General features: G+C 42.4%; 1 protein-coding gene across 1 annotated transcript; it reads right to left on the bottom strand.

Annotated features, from left to right (window-relative positions):
- Positions 1–566: 566 nt before the first annotated feature.
- On the bottom strand, positions 567–26,724 carry FLT3LG (fms related receptor tyrosine kinase 3 ligand). The gene is given in 9 exon segments (XM_083376634.1): positions 567–703; positions 2,846–2,983; positions 2,986–3,017; positions 6,294–6,450; positions 9,130–9,276; positions 11,480–11,533; positions 15,491–15,601; positions 19,107–19,207; positions 26,174–26,724. Coding segments are annotated over 8 exon segments (699 nt in total). The 5' UTR covers positions 19,143–19,207; positions 26,174–26,724; the 3' UTR covers positions 567–679.
- Between the last annotated feature and the right edge of the window lie 1,039 nt (positions 26,725–27,763).

The following is a 27,763-nucleotide window of genomic DNA, read 5'->3' as shown; positions in this document are numbered from 1 at the left end:
CAGGAGGCTGATGGTGCAGATCAGCAGAGGGGCTGGACAGCTCCGGGTGATGACTGCTCACTCAGGATAAGCCTAATGACTTAAGCTGTTGACAGCCCCAGGCATGGTCAGCCTGGTGGGAAGCCAGGATCTACACCCATTGTCACCTGCACTGGCAGGAAGCCCAGGTTTGAACTGATTGGATGCCATCCACCTGGGCAGGTACAAATAGACGCCAGGCTTCCCTGTTTCCCCAGTTCGTTCTGTTCAGAATAAACTCATCTTCACCCCAGCTCTGTGTTCGTCTCTATGTGAAGCACGCGACTTTACAGCAGTCACCATTGATAACCTTCCCAGCTGGCTTTTGACATGCAAGTTTAATGGGGGAAGCTGGATTTGCTTAACAACTGCATGACTCACTTAAGAACTGCAGTAATTTGCTTAACAACCGTGGCAAAAAAAAGGAGTGTAAGGTACAATTGAATTAACATCCGTCTTCCTTAGCAACCTAAATTCTGGTCCCAATTGCAGTCGTAAGTTGAGGACCCTCTATACATTACAAAAAAGAAAGATGCAAGCCCCTCCGACAGGGGGTGCCAGGTTAGTCCTTCAAGATAAAGGCTAGGAGTGGGATAGAGCAGGCTCTTAAGATGCTGAGTGATGTTGAGGTTAGATTCCATGCCGCGGTGGGGTGGTAGTTTTAAATTGCTCTTGAAGACGACCACTGAAAAGATAAAAAGACAAGAAAGGGCAAATGTATGGAGGAGAAGAAAACGTGGGGCAGATGGAATCTGTCAAGCACATAAGCTACAGCAGTGCTTCTCAACCTTAGCAACTTTTAAGATGTGTGGACTGCAACTCCCAGAATTCCTCCCAGATATTCTGGGAGTTGAAGTTCACACATCTTAAAAGTTGCTAAGGTTGAGAAACACGGATCCACAGCATTAGTAAGAGGCAGGAGAGGTCTCATATTCTCTGCACCCGGATAAAATGTCAGCAAGGAGAGTTCTAGCTGACTTGATTCTATGACATTTAAGCCCAGATTCCCCCCCCCTTTTCTAAACAAAAAAACAAAACACCTTTTGCTTTTCTTAAGAGAAAAAGCACATGTCTAATCTAGCATTTTTTCTGATGTACTAAATTTTGAGGAGCATCGTAATTTAATTTCCTATGGAGGGGTATTCGTTCATGAGATTGTGTAGTCAAATGCGATTATACAAGATATGGAGCAGCATAAATATACAGGTAGTCCTTGACTTACAACCATTTAGCGTCTGAAGTCACAACAGCAAGGGGGAAAAATGACTTATGACTGATCCTCAGGACCACTGCAGCATCTCCATGGTCACATGATTAAAATTCAGGCAGTGGCCAACCGGGGATCATCTGATTGCCATCTGCAACCTTCCCAGCTGGCTTCTGACAACCAAAGTCAATCAGGGATTCACTTAATGACTGCATGATTCACTTTACAGCTGTGACAAAAAAAAATCATAAAATTGGGCACGACTCTTAAGAGCCACCTTGCTTAACAACAGAAAGTTTGGCCCCGATTGTGGTCATAAATGGAGGACTACTTTACTAGTTCATGGGCTAATTATTCATTTATGTATGAATATTATGGGGGTGTGGCTTCTTCCTTGATCTTTGATTAGAATATTATTTCCTGTCTAATTATCTATCTGCTGCTGCTTATCTGGCTTTGGAGGAAATATCTTTTAAAAATGCAAGAGATATCTTGGAAGCTTGCCATTCAACCACATCAGCCATAAAGATAAGCCCTATTTATGGACCATTTAAAATATCCAATTAAACACCTAAGAAGGAAACCAATAACTTAGAACACATCCTTTGTCTTCACTGTTTTGTATTTGGCAGGGAAAATGGAGCAAACATGAGGATTATGATGGCTTCTAGTTATATTCTGCTGCAATCCAGTTTAGTTCACGGTTTTTATAACCTTTCCCAATTGGCAAGCTATGGGTCACACTCTAACAGAGTAAAAATGCAGAATAAAAACAAAATACTGTATGTGCAATTAATAGAATTCCTCTACATGGACACCAGATATAGTCAATCCTAGTTAAAGCATGGTTGAATTGTGTTTTTTAACAGTTACGAAATGTCTGAAAGAGGGAAGCTTCTCAAATTACAGTTATCCCTAATATTTATGTATTATGCACATATGGTAAAAATGTAGAGGAAGCAAATGCTGTAAATGTATGTATGTTTGTAAAGGATGGGAAAACAGGCAAGTATCAAGACATGTTAATGCAGTAGAAAGATAGTATGTGGTCCATTGCAAGGAACAACGCTCTCTATTTTGGAAACGGTACTTGTTGATACCGAATCTTCCTTCTTTGCTGCTCAATGACAGTATGGACCCATGTTCACTTTGCAATAAGCTATTATTTCAAGATCTTTTGCACAAATACAATTATCAAGCTAGATATCTTCAGTCCCCTGTATGTGAATTGTGTTTCCTGAGTGAGGAAATTTGTATGTATCTCTAGTAAGCTTCATTCTGTTACTTGCAGTCCATAGCTCCACTCTCTCAAAGAACGTTTGTGAATTTTATTTCTGTCTTCTGGGGGATCAGGAATCCATCCAATTAAATGTCATCTATAGACCTGATTCTCTCTATCTGAGGGGTGCAAACTGACGGCCTGTGGGCTGGATGCGTCATGCAGACTATGCCCACGTATCACGATACGTCACATCGATCGAGTTTGACACCCATGCTCTATCTCTTCATCCAGATCTTTCCATGACAGTATCTGTTCTGTAGAGGCAGAGTCCCAGGCTGTTTCACATGTAGCTGTTGTGTTGCATTTTTACCTGAAATTGTTTCTTATTAAGAGTTTACCTGGCACTTTTTCCATAAACTGAAGATAAGACAGACCAAGATAGCTGGAAGAAGTAGCCACCAGTAAGTTCTTTTGTGGGAGATTGGCTGAGATGACTGTTTCTTCTCTAGCTTCCAATCAGAAGGGTTGATGGATAACTTAGAAGATTCTGTAGTACAGAGAAAGACTGACCTATATGGGCAGATTAAATGCCAGCTGGTAACAAAGGGGTGGGGAGGGTGGAGCAGAGAGTAAACGATATTCAGAGGAAAGACACAATGGCTGGGTACATACACATGCTAAATTTTCAACCCGTTCATAAAACCCATTGGCTACATTGCCATGCCAGAATCAATCAATCATATTATGGCTTTAACATGATGGTAGTATTCCCCAAACATGCTAAGGCAGTGTTTCTCAACCTTGGCGACATTCAGAGGTGTGGACTTCAGTTCCCAGAATTCCCCAGCCAGCAAGGGAATTCTGGGAGTTGAAGTCCATACCTCTGAAAGTCACAAAGGTTGAGAAACATAGGGCTAAGACAACGTCTGGGTTTCCCCGATGTGCTGACCCAGAAAATGCCCAGCCATTTTAGCTTAACCTTATTCATTATATAAATCACCCAATGAGTCACATTTTGCACCCCACATTCCACTGGTTGACCTGCCTGAAGATATGTGACATTGCAATGGGTCTCGTAAGAGGGGATAGAGAAGTAATGTAGCATATCTAATTGCAACTGTTTACTGTTTCTACATTGTTAAATTATCATGGAGGAGTCCCTCTTTTATGTCCAATTACTAAAAGAGTTTGGGTGGTGGCAACTTGAGATAAATTATGGATTTCTTTCTCAAAGGACTTCAGTGTATCCCAGATGAAGGTTAGGCATTCTTTATTCCATGGTATCCAGCTATGAACAGATCTGGAAGGTTTAACATTGCTTTTCTGATTTTAAAGCTTTAATACTAGTTGTTGCTCCTTGCTGACATTTTTCCTTGCCAGCTGCGCGATTGTGGTGGTGTCATTCCTTGACAAGATTAACAAATCATTTACAAAAAGAAGTAAGAATTTTAGTATAGATGCTGAGAATTATTAGAGACTCTACTTCCTGTAGAAATCAGAGTGAGTTAAGAAAACATAGGTGTACCTTTAAGAGGCACAAGATAAAAGGGCGGGATAGAGAGAGAGATTAAAGAGATTAAAACAGAAGAACAGCTGGAACTAAAATACAGCCTGTGAAGTTCATTCACAGTGACTGAATCAGAGATACAAAATTCCGGGTCAGCCATATTACTATAATTAGGGCCTGCTCCAAATTGGAAAAGTCTTCCATCCAGTTTGGTATCAATCTTCTCTTTGGCAATTTTGGTAGCATCTGTGAAGCTGCCATTTCCAATATTGCAAAAATCATATGTGATGTAAAGTAGCGAGGAGCTGGCTCCCTCAGTTAGGAGAAGCGGCATTTCAGAAGAGTTAAAGAGGCAGGAAGGAGTCATTATGTGTCTTGGTTGCATTTGTGCCTGACCCATGCCAGGAGAATCCACAGCTATCTTTAGGAGAATGAAATTTTCATGGTGCTTCAAAATGGTACTTTGTGAGTGTCATCTGCAGGGATGCTGTGACTGTAGCACCCTAAGGAACCAGATACAGGTAGTCCTCGACTTACAACAGTTCACTTAGTGACCATTCAAAGTTACAGCAGCATTGAAGAAAGTGACTTATGACCGTTTTTTGCACTAAACGACTGTTGCAGCATGTTGATCACTGTTGATCACTGTCATGTGATCAACATTAGGATGCTTGGCAACTGGTTCATATTGATGACAGTTGACGTGTCCTGGGGTCATGTCATCAGCTTTGTGACATTCTGACAAGCAACGGGGGAGCCAGATTCACTTAATAACAACGTTACTAACAACTGTAATGATTCACTTAACAACTGCGACAAAAAAAGTCAAAAAATGGGGCGAAATGCACTTAACAAATTTTTCACTTAGCAACATCAGTTTTGGGCTCAGTTGGAATCGTAAGTCGAGGACTATCTGTCCTGAGATGTTGAGATGAATTCTTGAGATGTTGTACATTATTTGGCCCCAATCAATGTTGGATTTAAAGTCCAGAGAGCACTAGGTTGGGGCAGGCTGACATGGTAGACCATATTCCAGGAGTCCCCAACCTGTGGGCCACGGCCCACTAATGGGCCATGATGGGGCTGCAACTGGGCCATGGAAATGGCCGGCGAGCAGCAGGCAAACGTGCACTCATGCTCTCCATTTAAGGGAGTGGCAGGTGCCCATGCACATTGCTCACGCAAATGGAGTTGTGCACACGCACGCATGCTTGCTGGCCGCTTGCGTGCAATCATCCAGTGGTGGGATTCAGTCGGTTTGCACCTGCTTGGCAGAACCGATACCTAATTTTTGGTTGAGTTTGGCGAAACGGTTATGATTGACTCAAGGTTGACTCAGCCTTCCATCCTTCCGAGGTAGGTAAAATGAGGACCCAGATTGTTGGGGGCAATTAAGCTGACTTTGTAATAATGCCGTTTGGGGTGTGTGTGAAAGCCCTAATAAGCAGGCATATACATAGAATGAAGGCTACTGCTAAGCTTGTAAGCCGCCCTGAGTCTTCGGAGAAGGGCGGGATATAAATGGAATTAAATAAATAAATAAATGATAAATCTGTGTTTTCCGGAACACGTCTTGGTTTCGTTCAACTTCCTTCCAGGCGGGGAAAAAAACAACCCTTCCCCAAATGTCTGAGAAAGGAGCGATGGAAAGCAAATGGAGATGCGGCGCCTTCGATCATGTCACTCAGGCGAAAACTAAGTGGTGCTTCTGAGGTAATTTCAGGAATAGACGCTTTATCTCTCTAGTTTCGGTATATCGTTTTTTTATACTTAAAATGGTCACTAAGGCAGAGAACCGGTTGTTAAATTATTTGAATCCCACCACTGGGACCATCCCCTCTCCCACCCACCCCCGCCAGTCCGCAAAGCTGGAAAGGTTGGGGAACTCTGCCATATTCCATTGTGGGAACATTATCTTCTGAAGGTTAACACGTACCAAGGGCCTTTCCGCACTGGCATGTCACGTGGTGCTCTCCCCTGCAACCCCACTATGCCGTTATTGAACCGGTAAAAAACAATCCTTTGTGGAAAACATTGCAGATCCCTATCCTGCCTTTAGTGATGCCATTTTTGGTGTCCTTCCTCTGCTAGTTACCCCATTTCCCTTCATGGCAATTAGGGACAAAGCTTTATAGATATGACACACTGTTAGCCTGTCCTTGGATGATGGAGGGACAAGGGGGAAAACCTTATTTTAACACTTATTTGTCTGGGGATGAATCGAATGGGACATTGGACATAGCAGATAAAATTGTTGAATGAACCATGTTAGGCTCACGTGGCAACATGGCCAAAACTTGTGTCTCCTCACCCCTTTCCCCATTACTCAGAAATGTTACCTATTTGGCTCTGAATAACGGTGCAGTTCTTAAAATCAGCACACTTTTCTTCTGATGTAATCTTCTCTATTTTCGCTGATAAAGACTGAAGGTGGAAAGGAATCACATCTACAAACTGAGAGATATTTGTCAACTCAAAACTGACAGAACTATTCTCCTGAAAAAGAACAAAAACAAAACAAAACACAGAGCATTAACTGCAGCTTGCTCATCCCAGTACAACAGGTGTAGTTACTACTTCATACTTCATAAATCAGCGCCAAAGTTCAGACAGCATTATTTATGCTTTTACATCTTTTGATGTTTATTTTGAGGGGGGAAAAACACACACAACCTGAACTGGCTGAGATGGCAAAAGTGACTGCTTTGATTAAAGATAAAAATCAGACTGCTTTTCTTTCTACATGACGATGCTTTGTGATTTTATTTTTGCTTGATAAAGATAAAAAGGAAGTCTTGATTTTGATTAGATAAGTTTTGATTATTATAGAAATGTGTGCTGCTGGAGTTTAATAGTTGCACATTTTATTTGGGCTTTTTACGCATTTATTTACATTTGCAGTAAAGCAGTGGTTCCCAACCTGTGGTCTGCAGACCCCTGGGAGCCGCAATATCATCACAGGGGGTCTACAAAGGTTTGAAGGTTTGAAGGTTTGAAGAAATGTCCCCATTTAAATCTTGAGTTTGGTCTTGGGGGCCCGTGGCTATAGTCTGTGGCCACAAAAGGTATTTAAAGGGGGTCCATGGTAAAGAGAAGATTGAGAACCACTGAAGTAAAGAATGTATTATTATAGTTTTTGCTTATAAAAATAACTAATAATACTATGTGTATTTGTGAAATTGATATTATGGTATTATGATGCATTTATGGGCTATATATTTTATTTAAACTAAAAGAGTTTTACAATCCCTTTATTCAGGGTGGAGTCTGAATGACTCAATGGAACTGAGCATTTACTGGCCAGATGCCCTTCCTGACGCCTATGCAGAGTTCGCAGCAAATATTTTCTCTTTGTGCCTTTATAAACATCTGTCATTTCCTAGGATTGAACTCTGAACCTTCTGATTGGGAGGCGAACGTCTTCAACTCTTGGGCCCCATGCCACTCATTTAGACTAAGAGAGTATTCTGATTATTTGATTGTTGGATATGTATATCTTTTATATTTTAGTTTTGTACCTCTTTATGAAACTGAAATAAGCTATCTTGTTTTATCTTACAACTTTATCTGAACTGAAGAGAGTTAAAAGTAACTTTTTTTTCCTATGTTATTTTTGGTGGGGATTTTTATGTTACTTTTAAAATTTTTCCCTTTTGTCCCTCCCCCCACTTTTGCCTTTTCGTTGCAACATGTTATTTTAGTTTTTTTTATATTTGAAACTTAATAAAATTCTTTACAAAAGAGAAACTAACAACACACACTGTAGACTGTGGGCTTGATGGCAATTTCCAGCTAAAAGACTCCCTTTATCCTGCTGATGCTATTTATTGCAAATAGTGATCGTTCTGGACTAGATGACCTCAAAGATCCCCTCCAATTGTACACTACACAGTGGGGTTAGAGTTGATTCAGATTGGAAATGCTCAGCAGTTGTTGCTTCAAAATGAAATGGGCCCACTTGTAGAAACAGGCATAACAAATATAGGTAGTCCTTGACTTACAACCATTCATTTAGTGACCATTCGATGTTACAACGGCACTGAAAAAATTGACTTATGACCATTTCACACTTACGACAGTTTATAACAGTTGCACCAACCAGGGGTCATGTGATCACCATCTGCTTGTCACCCAGCTGGCCTCTGACAGGCAAAGCCAATGGGGGAAGCCAGGTTCTCTTAACAACCACATGACTCACTTAACATCTGCAGTGATTCACTTAAGAAGGGTGGCATAAAAGGTCGTAAAATGGGGCACAACTCATTCAACTTAACTGTCTTGCTTAGCAACAGAAATTTTGGGCTCTGATGTGGTTGTAAGTCGAGGATGACCTGTAAGGAAGGGAGGAATTTCTTTTTCAGCCAGATAAAAAGTGAAGAACTTAAATAAATTCAGATTCTTTTCCATTTTCTCCCAGACCAAAAATAGGGTAAAAAAAGTTCCTCTTTCCCTCATTTTGATTAAAAGTGATCAAACTGGTGTTCATCCTTCGTGACCATCGGTAGATACAACTGTTCCTGTCAGGCAAGGAGTATGCACAATTTTTTGTGCCTTTGATGTGTCATGTGAGGCAATTCCCTTCACGGTCATGTTTTTATATATAATTTTTATTAACAATTTTTAAAAAGGAAGATTAAAAACTAACACACTAATATACAGGTAATCCACCAATGCTGACTAGTTATGACGAAACACCTTCCCACCCAATATTTATGACCCAATTCTGAAGTTACGTCAACCAGTCCCCATTCCTCAGTCATGTGACCATATATTGGGAACCTTAGCAACCAGCCATTTACAGCTGTTTGCAATAAGCCACAGTCACGTAACTGCATTTTATCACATTTTTGCTAAAACATCCACCCATACTGCCAGCTTCAGGTTTCCTGTTTCAACACTGGAGGCAAAAAAATTCCACAGCTCAGCCTTTTCCAGAAATATCCATAAGGATTTCTTCGTTTAGCACTGTTAGAGCCCTGGATTAATTTAAGTCTTTCCTCTTTGTTTAGATCTACGTTAATACTGATTTCCCACCCCCACTCCCCCCAAAATAGAAATTTTGATTGCAGTCTGTTTTAAGCTATTGGGACAAGACAAGCTGGGTTAAACTGTGAATAAAATAGCAATGACTTGTGTTGTATTCTGAAGCACTCTAAACAAAGTTCTTCAACTTACTACTTCAATATTACAAAGTTCAACAACTTTTGTGTGATTATATATCTTCTTGATTAACTTTTTCAGTCTTTCTCCAGACACGTTGATTAATTTCTTTAAGTTTTCATTGATGAAATGAAGATTCCATAACTCACTGCAGAATATGTCCTGGAGAATATAAATGGAAATGGGATGCAGAGAAAACATGAGACCAAAAAGAAGAAAAAAGATTGTACTCTCATTATAAACCCAGGCTACCACACTTGGGTTGCAAATCTTTGGATCACCTCTAGATGGGAACAGAGACACAGAAAATCTGGATTCACTGCTGCCATCTAGTGGTTCTCTACTGTATATCATTGCAACACAAATCTGGTAGCCACCAAGAACATATTTTTCACTCAGTCAAAATCCAAGAGGGGAGATGAAAATCATGTTAAAACTCTATACCTAGAGGCCTATCATAAAGTGAAATCTGTAATTCCATGCTCACTTAAGGGAAAAAGTTGACTGTATGGAACATTGTGGTACATTAGTGAGTCAAAGCACTGGTTCTTAACCAGAAGACATGATTTTCCAGTCAGTCAGGGAGCATTTTCTACATACCCATGTTTCCACGAAAATAATACCAGGTTTGTTTTTGTTTTTTTTTTGCCTCCAAAAGAGGCACCAGGTCTTATTTTTGGGAGTGTCTTCTTTACTCACCTCCTGCATCGACATATCTGCCTAGCCAGTCCACTTCTTCTGCAGCCGAAGGAGCAGCTTCATTCTGCAGCTGCATTCTGGCCTGCATTTCACAGTCAGGCCTTTCCAGAAGGCCTCTGCAGCCAAGTACCACGCTATGGATTCAATCCATAGCTCAGTTCTCAGCTGCAGTGGCCTTTCCAGAAATGCAGGCCTGACTGAGAAATGCAGGCCTGGCTGCAGAAGACGCCTCAAAAGAAGTGGGCCAGCGAGGAGAGGCCTGGCTGCAAAGTAAGTGGGTGCGGGGCGCATGGGGCAGATCCACACCCCCACCCTAGCTTGATTTTTAAATGTGTGCCTCACCCTAAAACTAGGGCTTATTTTTGAGGTAGGGCTTACATTAGCCCCCCCCCCAAAAAAAATCAAGCTAGGGCTTATTTTCAGGGTAGGCCTTCCTTTCAGGGAAACAGAGTAGTTGGAAGGCTCCACAAGGCTGATCAAGAGTCACCAGCAGTAGCTTTTCAGTTATTTGAGACAAGACTTTCCCAGATGTGGCTGGACAGGCCAAAGACTGAAACAGGAGCCTTCAATGAATATGCAAAGGATGCTAAGGGCCCTGGCAGACTTTCGTTCCTATCACCCTGTTATGGGCATCCACAAGGAATTTTGGGATGGTAGCCCAAAACAATTGCAAGAATGGCTTTTCAAGACATGTTCTTTGCCACTGAATTAAGTCTTCTCTGTGTGAAATTGATTAAAGACTCCAACAGGCCACCTTCCTCAATAAAACAATGGCCTCTTTTCTAAAAAGGCAGCTTGGCAACATACATATTTTTATTTATTTATTTATTTATTTAATCCCATTTATATCCCGCCCTTCTCTGAAGACTCAGCCTAAAATTATGCCAGAAGCAAACTCAAGAGTTAAACAGTAGCTTGGGATGGGCAACCTGAGATCATAAGCTCCTGCATGCGTGTGTGCAGGGGAACATAAACACACACACGCACACACCAAGTCTGCTTTCTACAATCTTTGGAGCTTTTTTAACCATGATCGCTAAACAAAGACAGCAATTTTGGGCCATTTTAACACAGGGAAATATCGAAACTGTACCATTAGCATATCAGATGCCTAAAATAGGGATATTATTTTTCTTTTTTTAAAAAAAAACCTCCAAAGCATTTCCAAATTAAACTGCCCCAGCTTTGAACTTCCCTCCTCCAACAAAATATTGACTAGATACAAGAGTCTTATTTCAGCATCAGGCTATATTCTCAGTTGCATGGCAGGAAATTTGTTGGAGGTTAACCCATCATCTTTAGCCAATGTGCCACGGGCAGTTCCATGAAAGAGGTTTGGCTATTTTTATGAATAGTAGAACGATCAATTACAATAATAGAATGATCAATGATCAATGTACAATATACATTTTTGCCAAACCAACAACAGCAATGTTGTTGATGTTCATGGAAAGGCAATAGCATTTATGTAAAGCAGGAGTGGGGAACTATGGCCCTTTTACTATCTGTGAACTTCATCTCCCAGAGTTCCTGAGCCAGCATATTTATTATTATTATTTTTTTTAAAAAGCTAGCTCAGGAATTCTGGGAGTTGAAGTTCGCAGATCATAGTTCACAGATCATAGTTACCCCACCCCTGATGTAAAGGCTGAGGTAAAAATTGTACCTGTTTCAGACTGAACGGCATTGATACTTTGTAATCCAGGAGCAAATATTCTTTCTGAGCAGAGAGAAAGAGAAAGACAAGATTACAAATAGTCTTTGACTTACGACCATAATGGCGACTGCCCATCATGGTTGTAAGTCGTGATGGTCATAAATCCAATCAGCCACGTAAGAAACCCAATGTTACAACCTTTTGTGTGGTGGTCATTAAACAACTGCCATGGTCATCAAACTGGTCAGTCCTAGAGGAGATCAACCCTGACTGCTCTTTAGAAGGCCAGATCTTGAAGCTAAAACTCAAATACTTTGGCCACCTAATGAGAAGGAAGGACTCACTGGAGAAGAGGCTAATGCTGGGAAAGGTTGAGGGCAAGAGAAGAAGGGGACGACAGAGAATGAGGTGGCTGGATGGAGTCACTGAAGCAGTAGGCGTGAGCTTAAATGGACTCCAGAAGATGGTAGAGGACAGGAAGGCCTGGAGGAACGTTGTCCATAGGGTCGCGATGGGTCGGACACGACTTCGCAAATAACAACAACATGGTCATTAAGCAAATGCTGTGGTCGTTAAGTGACTGTCACCATTCTAAGAAAATAGCTCAGTAAACCAATGGGTCAGTTTTCCCAAAAACTGGAAGTAAATGCCAGCTATTGGCAAAACCGTTATAAAACACTGTCATGTGACCATGGGACACTGGAAATGACTGTAAATGAGGGCCAGTTATTGAGTGCTCAATATATGGTCATGTGATCACAGGGGGTGGCCTGACCGTTGGGACTTTGGAACCAGGTTATAATTACCCCCAAGGAAGTCTGTTGTAAGTTTGACCAGTCGCTAAGCAATCAGTCATAAGTCAAGGACTACTTATAAAGTGCCATTAAATTAGATGCTCCTTGAATTTCAGTTCCTTGGGCAGCCTGAAGAGTATAAATAAAGTGCCCTTAATTCCTAAATCCCAAGCAATTGCCCTCCTGGCTGGGAATGAGTAGCCCAACAGGTTTGGAGACTGCCATGTCAGGGTAAAATGATGCAGCTTGATTTTCTGTGGCACCATGCCTGGCGCTTTAGATTTAACAAATATTGACAAATGTTCATCCTAACCTTTTGAGAAGATGGAGTTTACAACTGCTTTTCTCTTTTACGCATTTCCGATTTCTTTTGTCACCTTCTGATTTGCTCCTTATCTTTCTACTTTGGGGACTGAAAAGGGAAGGATGAGTTGCAGTTGTTTTGCAGAGGCCCAAGGTGAGAACATGATTTGATGATCATAAAGGTAAAAAGGTTTCCCATCCAACTCTAGGGGGGTGGTACTCATCTTAGCCCTTGGACAAAGGCATTTCCGTGGTCATGTGGCCAGCATGATTATTATATTTTAATTATTCAAAGTTTCAGTTCTTTCCCATAAAAATCCCAGTCAACAAAAGGGACAGTGTGTCACTTCTACAAACATGGGTTTTTTTGATTGACTTGTTCAGTTGCTGTAGAATTTTTCATCACTATCACCATTTCTGCCATTGATAGAAGTAAAAAAAAATGAGAAGATGTGCAGAGTAAGGAACAGGACCTTGATAGGGATGTGTAAGAATCATTATCCAGGCCCGTGGTTCCCAACCTTTTCTATACCCCGCACCCCTAAAACGCTTCTGATGTATTCTCGCATCCCTTACAAAAATTCTAAATAACGGCAATGAATTAGGCATATTCACTATAACTGTGGTGGCGAACCTATGGCACGGGTGCCACAGGTGGCACACAGAGACCTCTCTGTGGGCAGGCACACCATCGCCCCAGTCCTAAGCCTTCAGCTGGGCTTTATAAAACCTTTTCACTTTAGGCCTCCACCGCCATGTACCAAAAAAAAAGGTTCAATCAATCAATTTCAACTTCTCGTGGGGAAAAAAAACTTCTTGCAAAATTGGAATTGATTGAACTTTTCAGTCCCACCCAGTCTGCTGTTACCACTGCAGCCACGCCCACCCAATGTGCCACAACCACCCAGTGGGCCACACGGGTGCCACAGATGGCACACAGAGACCTTTCTGTGGGCAGGCACACCATCGCCCCAGTCCTAGGCCTTCAGCTGGGTTTTATAAAACCTTTCACTTGAGGCCTCCACCGCCATGTACAAAAAAAAGGCTCAATCAATCAATCAATTTCAACTTCTCGTGGGGGAAAAAAAACTCACAAAGTTGGAATTGATTGATTGAACTTTTCAGTCCCACCCAGTCTGCTGTTACCACTGCAGCCACGCCCACCCAATGGGCCACGCCCACCCAATGGGCCACGCCCACCCAGTTGGCCACACCCACCCGGCACCTGATGATACGTAAGTGGGTTTGGGGTTGCAGTTTGGGCACTCGGTCTCTAGAAGGTTCGTCATCACTGCACTATAATTTTGAAAACTCAAGTTTTTGCACCCCCTGGAATATCGTCTTGCACCCCTGGTTGGGAACCCCTAATCTAGGCAAAAAGGGATTGAAATGTTTTTTAAGGCCTAAGAAACAAGGTAATACTCAGAAGCGATTCAGGAAGGCATTTCCCTGATTCTCAGGAGTGTAGGACATTTGGGGGGGAAATACAACACAATCAGACTTGCATGATTCTGTAATTATTTTCTATATTTTGACATTCTGGATAATTGTTTTATACATTTATTTTAATTCATTGCTTTACAATGCCAAGGGTATTTTTTTTGAAACGGGCAGCCATATAAGTTTGTTAAATAAATAAATTATAAAGGTAAAGGTAAAGGTTCCCCCGCACATGTGTGCTACTCGTTTCCAACTCTAGGGGCCGGTGCTCATCTCCGTTTCAAAGCCGAAGAGCCAGCGCTTGTCCGAGGACGTCTCCGTGGTCATGTGGCCGGCATGACTAAACGCCAAAGGCGCACAGAACGCTGTTACCTTCCCACCGTAGTGGTCCCTATTTTTCTACTTGCATTTCTACATGCTTTCGAACTGCTAGGTTGGCAGAAGCTGGGACGAGTAACAGGCGCTCACTCTGTTACGTGGCACTCGGGATTCGACCCGCCAAACTGCCGACCTTCTAATCCATGGCTTTTCAACCAGTGGTACAGGTACCACCTGTGGTACATTGGCACCTGGCAGGTGGTACGTGACCACCCTAGAAAGGTGGTAGTGGGGGAGGGGAATGAGCTGAACCGGTGGCAGCACCGCACAACCCTGAGTGAGAGATGGCTAGAACTGCAGGGCTGTCAGAGCTCAGCGAAAGCGCCAGGATCAGTGCTTCTTCGGGGCTGTCAGGGCTCAGTGGAAGAGCCAGGATCAGCGCCAGACTCCAGCTGGAGCTTGGCGCTGATCCTGGCGCTTCTGCTGAGGCCAGAAGAAGCGCCAATCAGCTGAAATGTTGTAGCATCTCCAGGGTCTTGTGATTTACATTCAGATGCTTGGCAACTGATTCATATTCATATTCATATTATGATGGTCACAGTGTCCCAGGGTCATGTGAAGTGACCAAAACCTGCTGCAACCACCCAGCAGAGGAGGGGAATAAAAACCAAACACCCCCACCCCACCCCCGCTGCCAATCCTCAACAGAAATGCTCACAACAATGAAAACCTCGGACAGGAGGAAGAGCGCCACTGGGCAGGCAGGCAGGTGTCTTGCTCGACTGTAGCTTGGGGGGCACTTTTTTCAGTGCCATTGCAACTTTGAACAGTCACTAAGTGAACTGTTGTAAGTCGAGGACTACCTGTACTTCATCACTTTTTTCCTTTTTTTTTTGGTCATCACGTTTTTGACACCTTGCTAGGCGACTGGTGGTACTCAGATTTTGCCGTATTCTAACAGTGGTACAGTGGGTGAAAAGGTTGAAAAGCCCTGTTCTAATCAACAAGTCAGCGTCCTAACCCACTGAGCCACCGCGTCCCTCTTAAATAAATTATAGCCAGTGTCAATAAAGATAGATTTAGTCTTCCATGGGGGTAATTTCCGGCTCTGGTCTACCAAACGGGGCTGGCAGCCTGCTGAACTATGCAATATACTCATACTCACCAGTGGTTTTATATCCTGGGAAAAGTCAGAAGTAGCGATGGGAGAATAATCAAACTTGCAGCCCTTGAGTGGCCCAAATGGGGAGAAAAACAGCAATACGAGCAGCAAGACCTAGGAGACAATTGGCACATTCCGTTAGGACGCTGAGCTTGTTGATCAGATGGTCGGCAGTTTGGCGGGTTGAATCCCGAGTGCCGCGTAGCAGAGTGAGTGCCTGTTACTCGTCCCAGCTTCTGCTAACCTAGCAGTTCGAAAGCACGTAAAAATGCAAGTAGAAAAATAGGGACCGCTACGGTGGGAAGGTAACAGCGTTCCGTGCGCCTTTGGCGTCTAGTCATGCCGGCCACATGACCACAGAGTCGTCCTCGGACAAGTGCTGGCTCTTTGGCTTTGAAACGGAGAGGAGCACCGGCCCCTAGAGTCGGAAACGACTAGCACGCATGTGCAGGGGAACCTTTACCTTTACCTCTCTATGTCAGTTTTACCGAATATTTTAATTACAGTAATAAAAACTATCCCTGAGTGGAGTCCTTTGTGCTCTCTGAGCTTGGTTGTTTTCTTGCAGATGTTTTATTATTCAACTAGGTAACATCTTCAAGCTCAGGGAGCACCAAGGACTCTAGACTTCAACTCTGAACTAAGTATTTGTTGTTGTTAACTGCGAAGTCGTGTCCGACCCATCGCAACCCTATGGACAACGTTCCTCCAGGCCTTCCTGTCCTCTACCATCTTCTAGAGTCCATTTAAGCTCACGCCTACTACTTCAGTGACTCCATCCAGCCACCTCATTCTCTGTCGTCCCGTTCTTCTCTTGCCCTCAATCTTTCCTGAACTAAGTATATTCTCTTCAATTGGTACATTCCTGACTTTATTCCCCTTATCTCACCCACAGGCTTCTGAAGTCCTTTTTGAGTGCCATCGTTGTTTTGTAGATCAAGATAACCTCTTCTGCAAATATTCAAGAGTGTGTTTCATTCAGAGAATCATTCCAAGAAACAGTTCTTCCGCCTTTTATTTATTTATTTATTTATTTTTAAAAAGGAAATTAGGAAATACCTAATAGTTTTGAAATACCCTAATGGCATGATGGGTCAGCCATTCCTAAATTGGGGACAGAAGTCTATTCCAAATATGTCTTAAGGATGCCAGTTTGAGGAACAATTTCATTGCCGCCAACAAAGCACTTGAAATGTGTGGCCTAATGTAACTCCTCATGGGAATTTTTGTGGGATCAATGTTCCTGTGTCACTCAAAATCTCTTTTTACACTCCAGCTGTGCTCTAGTAACACTTTGTGCTCCTTCACACTGTCATTTGAGTCTAGATCCCAATTGTTTTAACATTTGTGGTGCATCTCTTGAACGGTCCTGAGTTCAAATATTACTCAGGTATGGAAGTTACTAGCCTAGCCTTAGAATTAGAGTTAGCTAATTCTAGGTCTTAGAATTAAAGTTAGCTAAGCCCAAGACTAGCCTAAATAACTTGCAGAGTTGCCATATTGATAAACTGATGGTAATGGATTGTTATATCACTATATGTTTTTTTCAGAAAAAGGACTTTCATGCTTTATTTATATTTTTCGTTGCCACTTTCTCCCGACTAAAAGGAGATCTAAAGTGGTTTAATACACTATTAGGTTTAGAAATTGTGATGCTCAACAATGGTTTTCAATCCTAGTCTATTTTAGTCACAGTTTGTTATTAGTCATGTCAACCATATTAATACTAAGCTGAATCATGATTATAGACTACTTTTGGCTGGATACTCACATATTAATTCAAGACCTTATGACTAAGTTTAACATGTAAATCCAGCAAATGTCCATGAAATAGTTAAATTGCATATTATGTTAAGTGACAATGTGGTTTCCTTGGCTTGGACTTTGCATAGCTGTGGTTTCCTTAATAACATAAGTGAACTATGACTTAGCACGATGTATGAACCCAGTCAAGAAAAGCTACTTAAAACAAACCTTCTTAAAATTCCAAATCTGCCAAAAAAAGAGCATATCCTCTGAGGGTTAAACTAGATGAGTTGCCTATATGTTAGTTTATTTATTTATTCAGTGGCTTTATTAGATTATGTAGTTCTATATTAGAATGTCCCGTTCACAGTTAATAAAACTTGAGGAACGTGTGGGAGCTGGATTAGTTGATTAATATTTATTTTATTCTATCTAGCTTTTTTGTTCTGTCTCAGCAGAAACTACTTAGATGCTAATTGGGACTCAGTTAGATTAAAAATCTTCTTTATGACTAGGAAATAACCACTCTAAACAGGAGTGTTTAGTGTCCAAATGAAGTGGAACTCTTTCTTATACCCAGACTTTTTTCATGGTTTATTGAGTGCTTAGCCTTGTACTTTTCAATCTTTGCACTAGGTGACTCTCACTTCTTGACAGAAACAAATCTCTGTCTTGAGAATCTCTTCTTCCTAGTTTAACTTGCCAAAGTAAAATACAAAATCGAATAGAGAAAAAAGTATTAACAATAGTTATGATAAAAAAACTGGGAAAAGAAATGTGCCTTGATCACTTTTAGGGGCACCTGTGTGCAAGATGGTAAGAAAACATTGCCAGTTGTGATTCTTGATTGCAAAAGGTAGAAAATGAGAACCAAAGGATGAGAATTTTATAGCTTTGAAATGATACAGGAGAATCAGGAGTATCTGTCAGGTGAGATGAGATTAAAAAATCAAGAGGACGGCCTTAACATGATATGTGCATCTACAGATTAACATCTGTAGATGCACATATCATGTTAAGGCCGTCTTCTCCAGACAAAGATCTCTTTGTTTTCTTTGTTCTTTTGTTTCCTAAGGCTAAACATCCGGGATTCTTTTTTACCACAATTTAACTTCCAAAGTTCTGATAATCTTAACTTCCCTCTTCTTTCTGAATCCCTTTTAAAGTACAAGAGTAGTTTGCAATACAGAAGCTTTTTGGAAGCTGGGACTCTGCAAATATGTCACAGCTCCCCAAGATTCAGACAATAAATATATAATCAAAATCTGAATTTTTTCTTTTAGGACTACTGGATAAAGAACTTGAAAAAAGTTGAAACTTTGTTATTATGTGTGCTGACTACAGCAAGAATTGGATATGCACAAAAATGGAAAGGTATGTCAACTCCATGGATTGAAAAAGCGATGGAATCGGTAGAAATGGCAAAATTAACTGTCTTAATTAGGGATAAGAATGTATCTAAATTTGTTTCCATTTGGAAACCCTTCTGGACTTCCTGCTCAAAAGAGGGGGGGAAATGAAATTCTAACTTTGGGTTTTGATGATTAAATAGGTTTCTATTACAGAAATGGCTAATACTACCGTATTCTTATATAAATAAAAAGTTGGAGGTTATAATTTTTAATATATAATTTGCCGCACCAAAAAAATTGGAAGTCGCTATTTTTTCTTTCTTTTTCCTTTACCTTACTGTCTATTTTCATTTGTATTTTATATTAAGAAAAAAATAATGGAAAAAATTATTTAAAAAAGGAATACAGCTCCTAGAATTCCACTGGCCCTGCTGCCCAGGAATTGTGGGAAATGTAGTTTACCGCCTCTGAAGGGCAAGCAATGGGAGACAGCTGACATCAACTGATATCATTTGACTTACCACAGAAGAATCTGGAGTTCCAGGACACCAATTCATCTCCACGTAGTTTGGTAGGTGGCCAGCATGCTGAGGTTTCCCCCTTAAAAAGAGGGGAAGAGGTTCTGGAATAAAAGAAAGCATATTGATTAAGATTAAGCAGCGAAAGACACCGTGCAGTTAAAAATAGCCAGTACAGGTAATCCTCAACTAACAACAGTTCATTTACTGATCGTTTGAAGTTACAACAGCACTGGACAAAGTGACTTATGACCGTTTTTCACTCTTACAACCATTACAGCATCCCCAAGGTCATGTCCTAAAAATTCAGATGCTTGGCAAATGACTTGTATTTACGACGGTTGCAGGGCCCAGGGGTCCTGGGATCCCCTTTTGCGACCTTCTGACAAGCAAAGTCAATGGGGAAGCCAGATCCACTTAACAACTGTGCGACTAATTTAACAAGTGCAGTGATCGACTTAAAAAACTATGGTAAGAAAGGTTGTAAAATGTGGCAAAACTCATTTAACATATGTCTCACTTAGCAGCAGAAATTTGGGGCTCGTTTGGGGTCATACGTTGATGACTAACCTGTATGCAATTTCCTTTCCACAATTCAATGTCAAAGGTTTTTGCATGGGCCAATTTTTTAAGAAACATGTGATTTTACTCTGTCACCTGCTGCAGATGATCAATTTTACAAGTTAGAATAACCAACAATATTTCAATCAAAAGTAACCGAAGAGCATAAACCAAATCTGAACTGGTGACAGTATGGACAGTTCCATGTTGTTATTCTTGGTAACAAGTACAGGTAATCCTCGACATACGACCATTTGTTTAATGACTGTTTGAAGTTACGACAGCACCGGAAAAAGTGACTTATGACCGGTTTTCACACTTATGACTGTTGCAGAGGCCCCGTGGTCATGTGATCGAAATTTGGGCACTGGACAACTTGCATGTATTTATGACATGTGGGACATGTGATCACCATTTATAACCTTCCCAGCCGGCTTTTGACAAACCAATTCAATAGGGCGAAGCCAGATTCGCTTAATGACTATAGGATTCGCATAACAACTGCAGCAATACACTTAGCAACTGTGCATAAAAATGAGGTGCCACTCACTTAACAACCGCCTTACTTAGCAATGGCTCAACCGTGATCATAAATTGAGGACCAAGGAGGTTATTTTTCCCTCTTCTGGATGTCGGATCTTCTAGAGTTTTCTCACACGTTCCAAGTAGGCATTTTAAAGCACTTAAATGCTTCCTTCTTCTACACCAGGGGTCTTCAAACTTGGCCCTTTTATGACTTGTGGACTTCAACTCCCAGAATTCCTCAGCCAGCGTGCCTGACTGAGGAATTCTGGGAGTTGAAGTCCACAAGTCATAAAAGGGCCAAGTTTGAAAACCCCTCTTCTACATCATTCCTTCTTGCTCCTACCCTTAGACAATTGCCCCTTTAGGCATCATGACCCAACCTATGTATGCCTGTTTTTTTTTAATAAATCACAGAATATCATGCACATCTAATAGTTGAAATTTATTTATTTATTTAAAACATTTACGTAGCTGCCCATCTTTCAGACAAGTCCCTCCCAATAACATCATTTTACAAACTGTAATACACACTTGGTTAAAATGTAAAACATTAAAAACATTAAAAAGCAAATAAAAATAAACGTCCAGGCCGATCCATGCAAATGTATCATTTCTAGTCTCTTAAAGTTTTGAAGGGGGGGGGAATCAGGTTCTGATTTCCAGAACGTTAAAAGGGTCTGGCCTGTCGAATTGCAGAGGCTAAGATGCCCCTTTGGGCAGAGGACCCTACACAGAGTGTATATGGTGCTCGGTTAGACATGGAAGGGTAATAGAGCCACCGAATATATGAGCCTGTTGAATCCTGAATAACTTCCTTTGCTTGTTACCTAGCTCAGCTAATCTCAATGTACACATGTTGTACTTTGACAATAAAGGTTTATATTTAAGATGTGTGGACTTCAATTCCCATAATTCCCTAGCCAGCTTGGCTGGCTGGTGATTTGTGGGAGTTGAAGTCTACATATCGTAAAGTTGCCAAGGTTGAGAAACAGTGATCATTCTAGTCCAATGCTATCTACTGCACAAATTTCTCCAAGTTGTTCAAGAAATGTCTGAACAGGATATCTACCAGCAGTTCCTTTACTAGAGATTTCAGGGATTCAACATGCAACTTTCTGCACACAAAACCGGCAAGAAAGCCAAGAGGCTGGAGAACCAATTTAAAATTATAAGAGCAAATTAGAAGAGCTCTCACAAAAACTAATCCCCAAATTTACCAGAATCTTCCCCAGGAGATTTCCAAATGCCCCCTTCACCTTTAATTTTTTTTTTTTGGCAAGGGGTTAATGGGCACATTTACACTGCATTGCATCCAACCATCATTTTTATTTTCTGAAAAGCAAGTAAAACCCATTAGGGGGCCACAGGAATTCTTAGAAGATGATGTTGGGCTGGTGTTTTATTCTGAAGTATGCCACCTTTCCCATTTTTACTGAACACTTTTTTTAAAAAAAGGAGGGGAAAATAAGGTTCAGCAGGGAACTCAGATGGTGCTAAGAGAAACTCTGCAGTGACAATTGAAAAACAAAAAATAAAGAACACTGTAGGTCACAGAAACATTTTACTTGATGATTCATTAGAGCTAGGACATTAAATGATCATAAAATATGAGAAGGTAATAGATTATTAACAGCAAAGTATATTATTTCTAAGTGAATAAAAAGTAAACTGAAGCTATTTCATTTTAGAAGATCGCAAAAAACAGGGCAGTGTTTCTCAACTCCCAAAATTCCCCACACTAAATCTTAATTTTAACAGTGGTTTTTTATTTTCTTTACTTCCTTGGGCTCCAGGCATACGGAGCATCACATTGCATTGAGCTGGAAGATTCTGAAAAATGTATTATAAAGAAATCCTACCTTTCAAATGGTCTCCCGATAACATTAGTCACACGTTCACCAGTTTTCTAAACTGCTTATCATTCATGATATCAACCACATTAAACAAATATTACTGCAATGTAAATAACAACAATAATAATAAAGTTGGGAGGGACCTTGGAGGTCATCTACTCCAACCCCCTGCTCAGGCAGGAAACTCTATACCATTTTGGACAAATGGCTGTCCAGTCTCTTCTTAAAAACCTCCAGTGTTGGAGCATTCACCACTTCTGGAGGTAGGTTATTCCACTGGTTAGTTGTTCTAACTATCAGGAAGTTTCTCCTTAGTTCTAGGTTACTTCTCTCCTTGATTAGTTTCCATCCGTTGCTTCTCCTACCTTCGGGCGCTTTGGAGAATAGCTTGACTCCCTCTTCTTTGTGGCAGCCCCTGAGATATTGGAACACTACTATCATGTCACCCCTCGCCCTTCTCTTCGTTAAACTACACATACAGTACCCAATTCCAGCAACCGTTCCTTATATGTTTTAGCCTCCAGCCCACTAATTATCTTTGTTGCTCTTCTCTGTACTCTTTCTAGAATCTCAACATCTTTTTTACATCGTGGTGACCAAAACTGGATGTAGTATTCCAAGTGTGGCCTTACCAAGGCATTGTAAAGTGGTATTAACAATTTTATTTTTTAATTTTAATTCCATTTATATCCCGCCCTTCTCCGAAGACTCAGGGCAGCTTACAAGCTTAGCAGTAGCCTTCATTCTATGTATATGCCTGCTTATTAGGGCTTTCACACAAACCCCAAGCGGCATTATTACAAAGTCAGCTTAATTGCCCCCAACAATCTGGGTCCTCATTTTACCTACCTCGGAAGGATGGAAGGCTGAGTCAACCTTGAGCCTGGTGGGACTCGAACCTGCACTAATTGCAGGCAGCTGGTGTTACTTAAGGAGGCATTAGCCCACTGATCCACCAAGGCTCACTTCATGTGATCTTGATTCTATCCCTGTTAATGCAGCCTAGCACTGTGTTGGCTTTTTTGGCAGCTGCAGCGCACTGCTTAAAAAGTAATATGTCAGAAGTAATTTCAATCACACTTTCGCTGGCAAAGGGAATTTTTTTGGCTGTATCTTATGGGTCAGCTGAGACAGCAGCGCAGTTTGTTTTTCAAAACCTTCATATAAATAAGGGGGAAAAAAGTTCTCTTCTTCTCGCCCCCATCTTCCGCCCCGTATCACTGCCCCCAGTTTCTATTCTACCCTGTTATCCTGGGGTTTTGTTCCTGGTCTTTTCCAGGTCTGATCCGGTTCATTTTTTTCTATTGAAAGGTTTTACAATACATTTTTGAATACAACCCCCCTCCCCCTCCCCCTCCCCAACCCTCCCCTCCCCTCCCCGACTTCCCAGAGCTAAATACAGGGTATAAAAATACAATCTAAAATATGCGAACAACAATAAAATATTAAGTTCTATCGCACTTTAACTCTCAGTAAAATAACTACAAGCTAGTTATACATCATATATATATCCACTACTTATTCAAATGCTAAGTGAAACTTTTTAGTCCCATATTTATTCTGAATATAATCAATCCATCTCCTCCACTCCACAATGTATCTTGATCCGGTTCATTTTTCAAGACCAACCGAGGTTCGTTCTTTGACTTAGCATCAATAAATGGAGGATTCTGTCTCCAAGCCAAAACATTAAAGGGGTTGCTTTTAAACAGCTAGGAAAAACCCCAAATCCCTTCTGAAGCTCTTATTAAACTAGCTTTGACTCTACACAAACCACCAAAGCAGTTTCCACGTCCAAATAATGTCAATTACAAAGAACTTTTCTGATTACACACTGGCAGTTTATACTGTTTACGTGATATGCAGTCTCATTACATCCGTTCACACATTTATCATTCAAGATATCAACCGCATTAATCAAATATTACTGCGATGTATATGTCCAAAGTCATTTCAATCACACTTTCGTTGGCAGAGGGGAATTTTTTCTTCGCTGTACCTTATGGGTTGGCTGCTTTTGATGTTTGTTTTTTCAGAGCTTCATATAAATAAGGGGGTGGGGGGGGAAGAAGGGAAATTCTTCCTACCCCTTTCACTTGCACTGTGCCTTGAGGAGCTTTGCAAAATTGTGTTCTTCTTGCCTTGCAAAGATTTAGCACAGAAAGGATGTGGGGGAGGAACAGACACCGTTAGATTTCTAATCACCTTTCCTCATCCTTAGATGGCTTGCTGAGATACACATACACACCCCAATTTTTTCTGCTCTGTAGGAAGTGGAGCATCACTACAGCTTAAGTACACGTAGTCCCGGACGTACGACCACAGTTGAGCCCAAGATTTATGTTGCTAAGTGGAGAGCTGTTAAGTGAGTTTTGCCTATTTTATGACCTTTCTTGCCACAGTTGTTAAGTGAATCACTGCAGTCATCAAGTTAATAACACGGTTGTTAAGTAAATCTGGCTTTCCCATTGACTTTGCTTGTCAAAAGGTCACAAAAGGGGATTACCTGACACACACACACCGGACTCTGCAATTGTCATAAGTACAAGTCAGTTGACAAGCATCCGACTTTTGATCACGTAACCACGGGGATGCTGCAATGGTTGTAAAATGTGAAAAATGGTCATTAGTCAATTTTTTCCAGTGTTGATACTTTGAATGAACACTAAGTGAACTGTTATAAGTCGAGGACTACCTGTATCAGGAAAAGTTCTGTTTCATTATGTAAAAATTAACACACACATACACACTAAAGCACTGGAGAGGGCAGAAAAATAGGGCTGCCGCAGGATTCCACTTGACTGGAAAACGGAGCTGTCCATCCGAAGCTCCTCTCCAGTATCTGCAGCCACATGAGGACGCTCCATCCAGAACCCCTTAAAAATGGAGGCTCAACCCCATCACAGATACCAGCCCAAGCGCCCTTAGGAGCCCAGGAAGTTCACCAGGAGACCAGTTCTCAGAAGTCATGATTATCAGCCCCTAACCACGGAGCCCCAAAGGTGCTTTTTTCAGAAGGCAACTGGACTTCCTTGTCCCTCTTTTGCTTCTCATCCAAGAAGCACCCAAGAACGATCCACTATCCATCCAGTCAGAGCTGAAGAAGCTTCTCGGAGGAGGAGAAGCGGAAAAAGCCTTCAAAGAAAAACGACAAGGAAAGTCCAGTCGCCTCCTGAAAAAGCACCTACGGGGACAACCCCGCGACCTGGAGGACTAAGAATCTCCATAAACACCTAACTAGGGAGGTTCTATTAAGCTAAACCCCCATCCCCTCGTTCAGCCGCCCTAATAATAATAATAATAATAATAATAATAATAATAATAATAATAATAATAATAATAAGAAGAAGAAGAAGAAGAAGAAGAAGAAGTTGGAAGGGACCTTGGAGGTCATCTAGTCCAACCCCCTGCTCAGGCAGGAAACCCTATACCATTTCAGACAAGTGGCTGGCAAGTCTCTTCTTAAAAACCTCCAGTGTTGGAGCATTCACCACTTCTGGAGGCAGGTTGTTCCACTGGTTAATGGTTCTAACCGTCAGGAAGTTTCTCCTTAGTTCTAGGTTGCTTCTCTCCTTGACTAGTTTCCATCCATTGCTTCTTCTCCTGCTTTCAGGTGCTTTGGAGAATAGCTTGACTGCCCTCTGCTTTGGGGCAGCCCCTGAGATATTGGAACACTGCTATCGTGTCACCCTTCACCCTTCTCTCCCTTAAACTACACATACCCAATTCCAGCAACCGTTCCAGCAACCGTTTTAGCCTCCAGTCCCCCCAAAACAGCAGGTACAGTAGTAGTTGGCCTGCAGACAACTCCCAATTCCCGAGTTGGGGTTGGGAGAGGGCTAAACCAAGCCGGCCGAGGAAGTGCCGCACGCGTCCAAGCCCCTCGGCTCCAACGCTCATCGAGCTTATGGGGAAAGAGCCCCCGAAGCCAAGCCCCCCACCCCACCCCACCCCTACACCCCACCCCGCCCGCCATCCTAGTTAGGACCCACCCGGAAGGCTTCCCCCAACCACCTGTCCCAAAACGAAAGTGGAGCTAGCCCTCCCCCCCCTCGCTTTCCCCCTTCTTCCAGAGAAGTGGGGTTGGTCAGTCGGTTTGAACCTTCCGTCTAGCAAGAGCCAATTTCTTACCTTGTAGAGATGCGAGGCGGGCAGGTACAGGAACCGCGCCGGGTCCCTGGATGGCAGTAGCTCTTTTGGGGTCGGGCGGAGAGGGCTGGCTGGCTGGGTGGGTGGGTGGGTGGAGGTGACGTTGTTCGGTGCCGACCCCTCCCTCTTCCTCGCCGGCGGAGGTGCCGCTGCAGGAGAGTTGCCAGCTGTGCCGACAGGTGAGTTACGTCGGGCGAAAGGGGGAAAAGAATACAGTAAAAAAGAAAAGAAAAAAGAAAAAAAAGGCCCAGGAGTTTGCTTGCATGCAGCGGCGTGTGAAAGCGAAAGTTACTCGGATGGGGGAGGAGCCCGCCCACCCGGCAGCTGCTCGCCTTTGAGCCCAGGGCGGCTGATATCTTTGCGCAGAAAGCGGGGGTTGGGGGGTGGGGGTGGGGGACCCGATCCAGGGATCCACCATCAGCCTCCCCAAAAAGGATCGGCGTTCCCCAGCCCCGGCGCGCGTTCCGAAGGTCGTGGAGAGCGCAACCCCTTTCCCTCTTCCTCCTCCGACGCCACCAACAGCTCGGGAATCCGAGCGAAAAGCCAGATCGGCGTTGTAAACTCACGCATATTTATTTATTTATTTATTTATTTATTTATTTATTTATTTAAATTTAATTTTTATACCGCCCTTCTCCCGAAGGACTCAGGGCGGTGTACAGGGCAATACAATAAAATACAATATATAAAAATTAAAAGAAATATTAAATACAACAGCCCAATTCAATAGATTAATACAAAGCGTTAAAACACCCCTAAACCCATCAGACCAGGCCGGCTTGTTCAAATAAATATGTTTTTAGGTCACGTCGCGAAGGTCGGGAGCCTTCCGGAGCTCCACCGCCCCCCTCCCAACCCCCCAAACCCACCCACCCCCACCCCCGCAGGAGATCAGAGGTTACAAATTATAGCGGGCCGGGCGATCCAGCGGCTTCTGCTGTTGTTCTTCTGGATTCCGTTCTCCTTAAGAGGACTTTGCAAGCCGCTAGTCCACCTCGAGTATTCTTGCGCTTCAGTCCTTAGGATTTCCAGACGCTTCTTTCCCAGGCTGGGGGGGGGGGCGCGGCTCTATGATCTCCTTGGAAAGGGCGCAGCTTTCCGCCCTGCCAAGCCTTCAAGCAAGGGATTTGAGGGTCCCACGGCTTCTTTTTACCCATTGCCTTCGCGCCGAAAAGGTTCTCGTGGGAGTCCATCTTGTCCTCAACGACCCGTTGTTGAAGCCGGGGGGTGGGTGGGTGGGTGGGGAGGGTGTAGGTCATCGCAGGCAGTGTCGCAAGGATTCGGCCTGGCTGCGTCTTCGCTCCGATCTTGCACCGCAGGTCTCCCCCGGGGGAAGCCTGGGGTTTGGAAGGGCATCCAGACAGTCAAAAAAATCTGGGTGGAAGTTGGGGCCAATGGTTTGGGATGGAGCGAGACCTGCAGGGTGAGGGCTTAGGGAAGCCTGGTTCGCACATGCCGGTGGGTGGAGGATCAGGTGTGATCCAGAAAATCCCTATTAAATCCATATTAGGAAAGTAGTTTTCTAGACCGGTTTAAACGTTTGTAAAATCGAATCGTTTGGTGTGTGCAGAC

Source organism: Vipera ursinii, assembly GCF_947247035.1.
Source record: "Vipera ursinii genome assembly, chromosome: Z".
Taxonomy (NCBI): domain Eukaryota; kingdom Metazoa; phylum Chordata; class Lepidosauria; order Squamata; family Viperidae; genus Vipera; species Vipera ursinii.
This window is presented reverse-complemented; position numbering and strand designations above follow the sequence as displayed.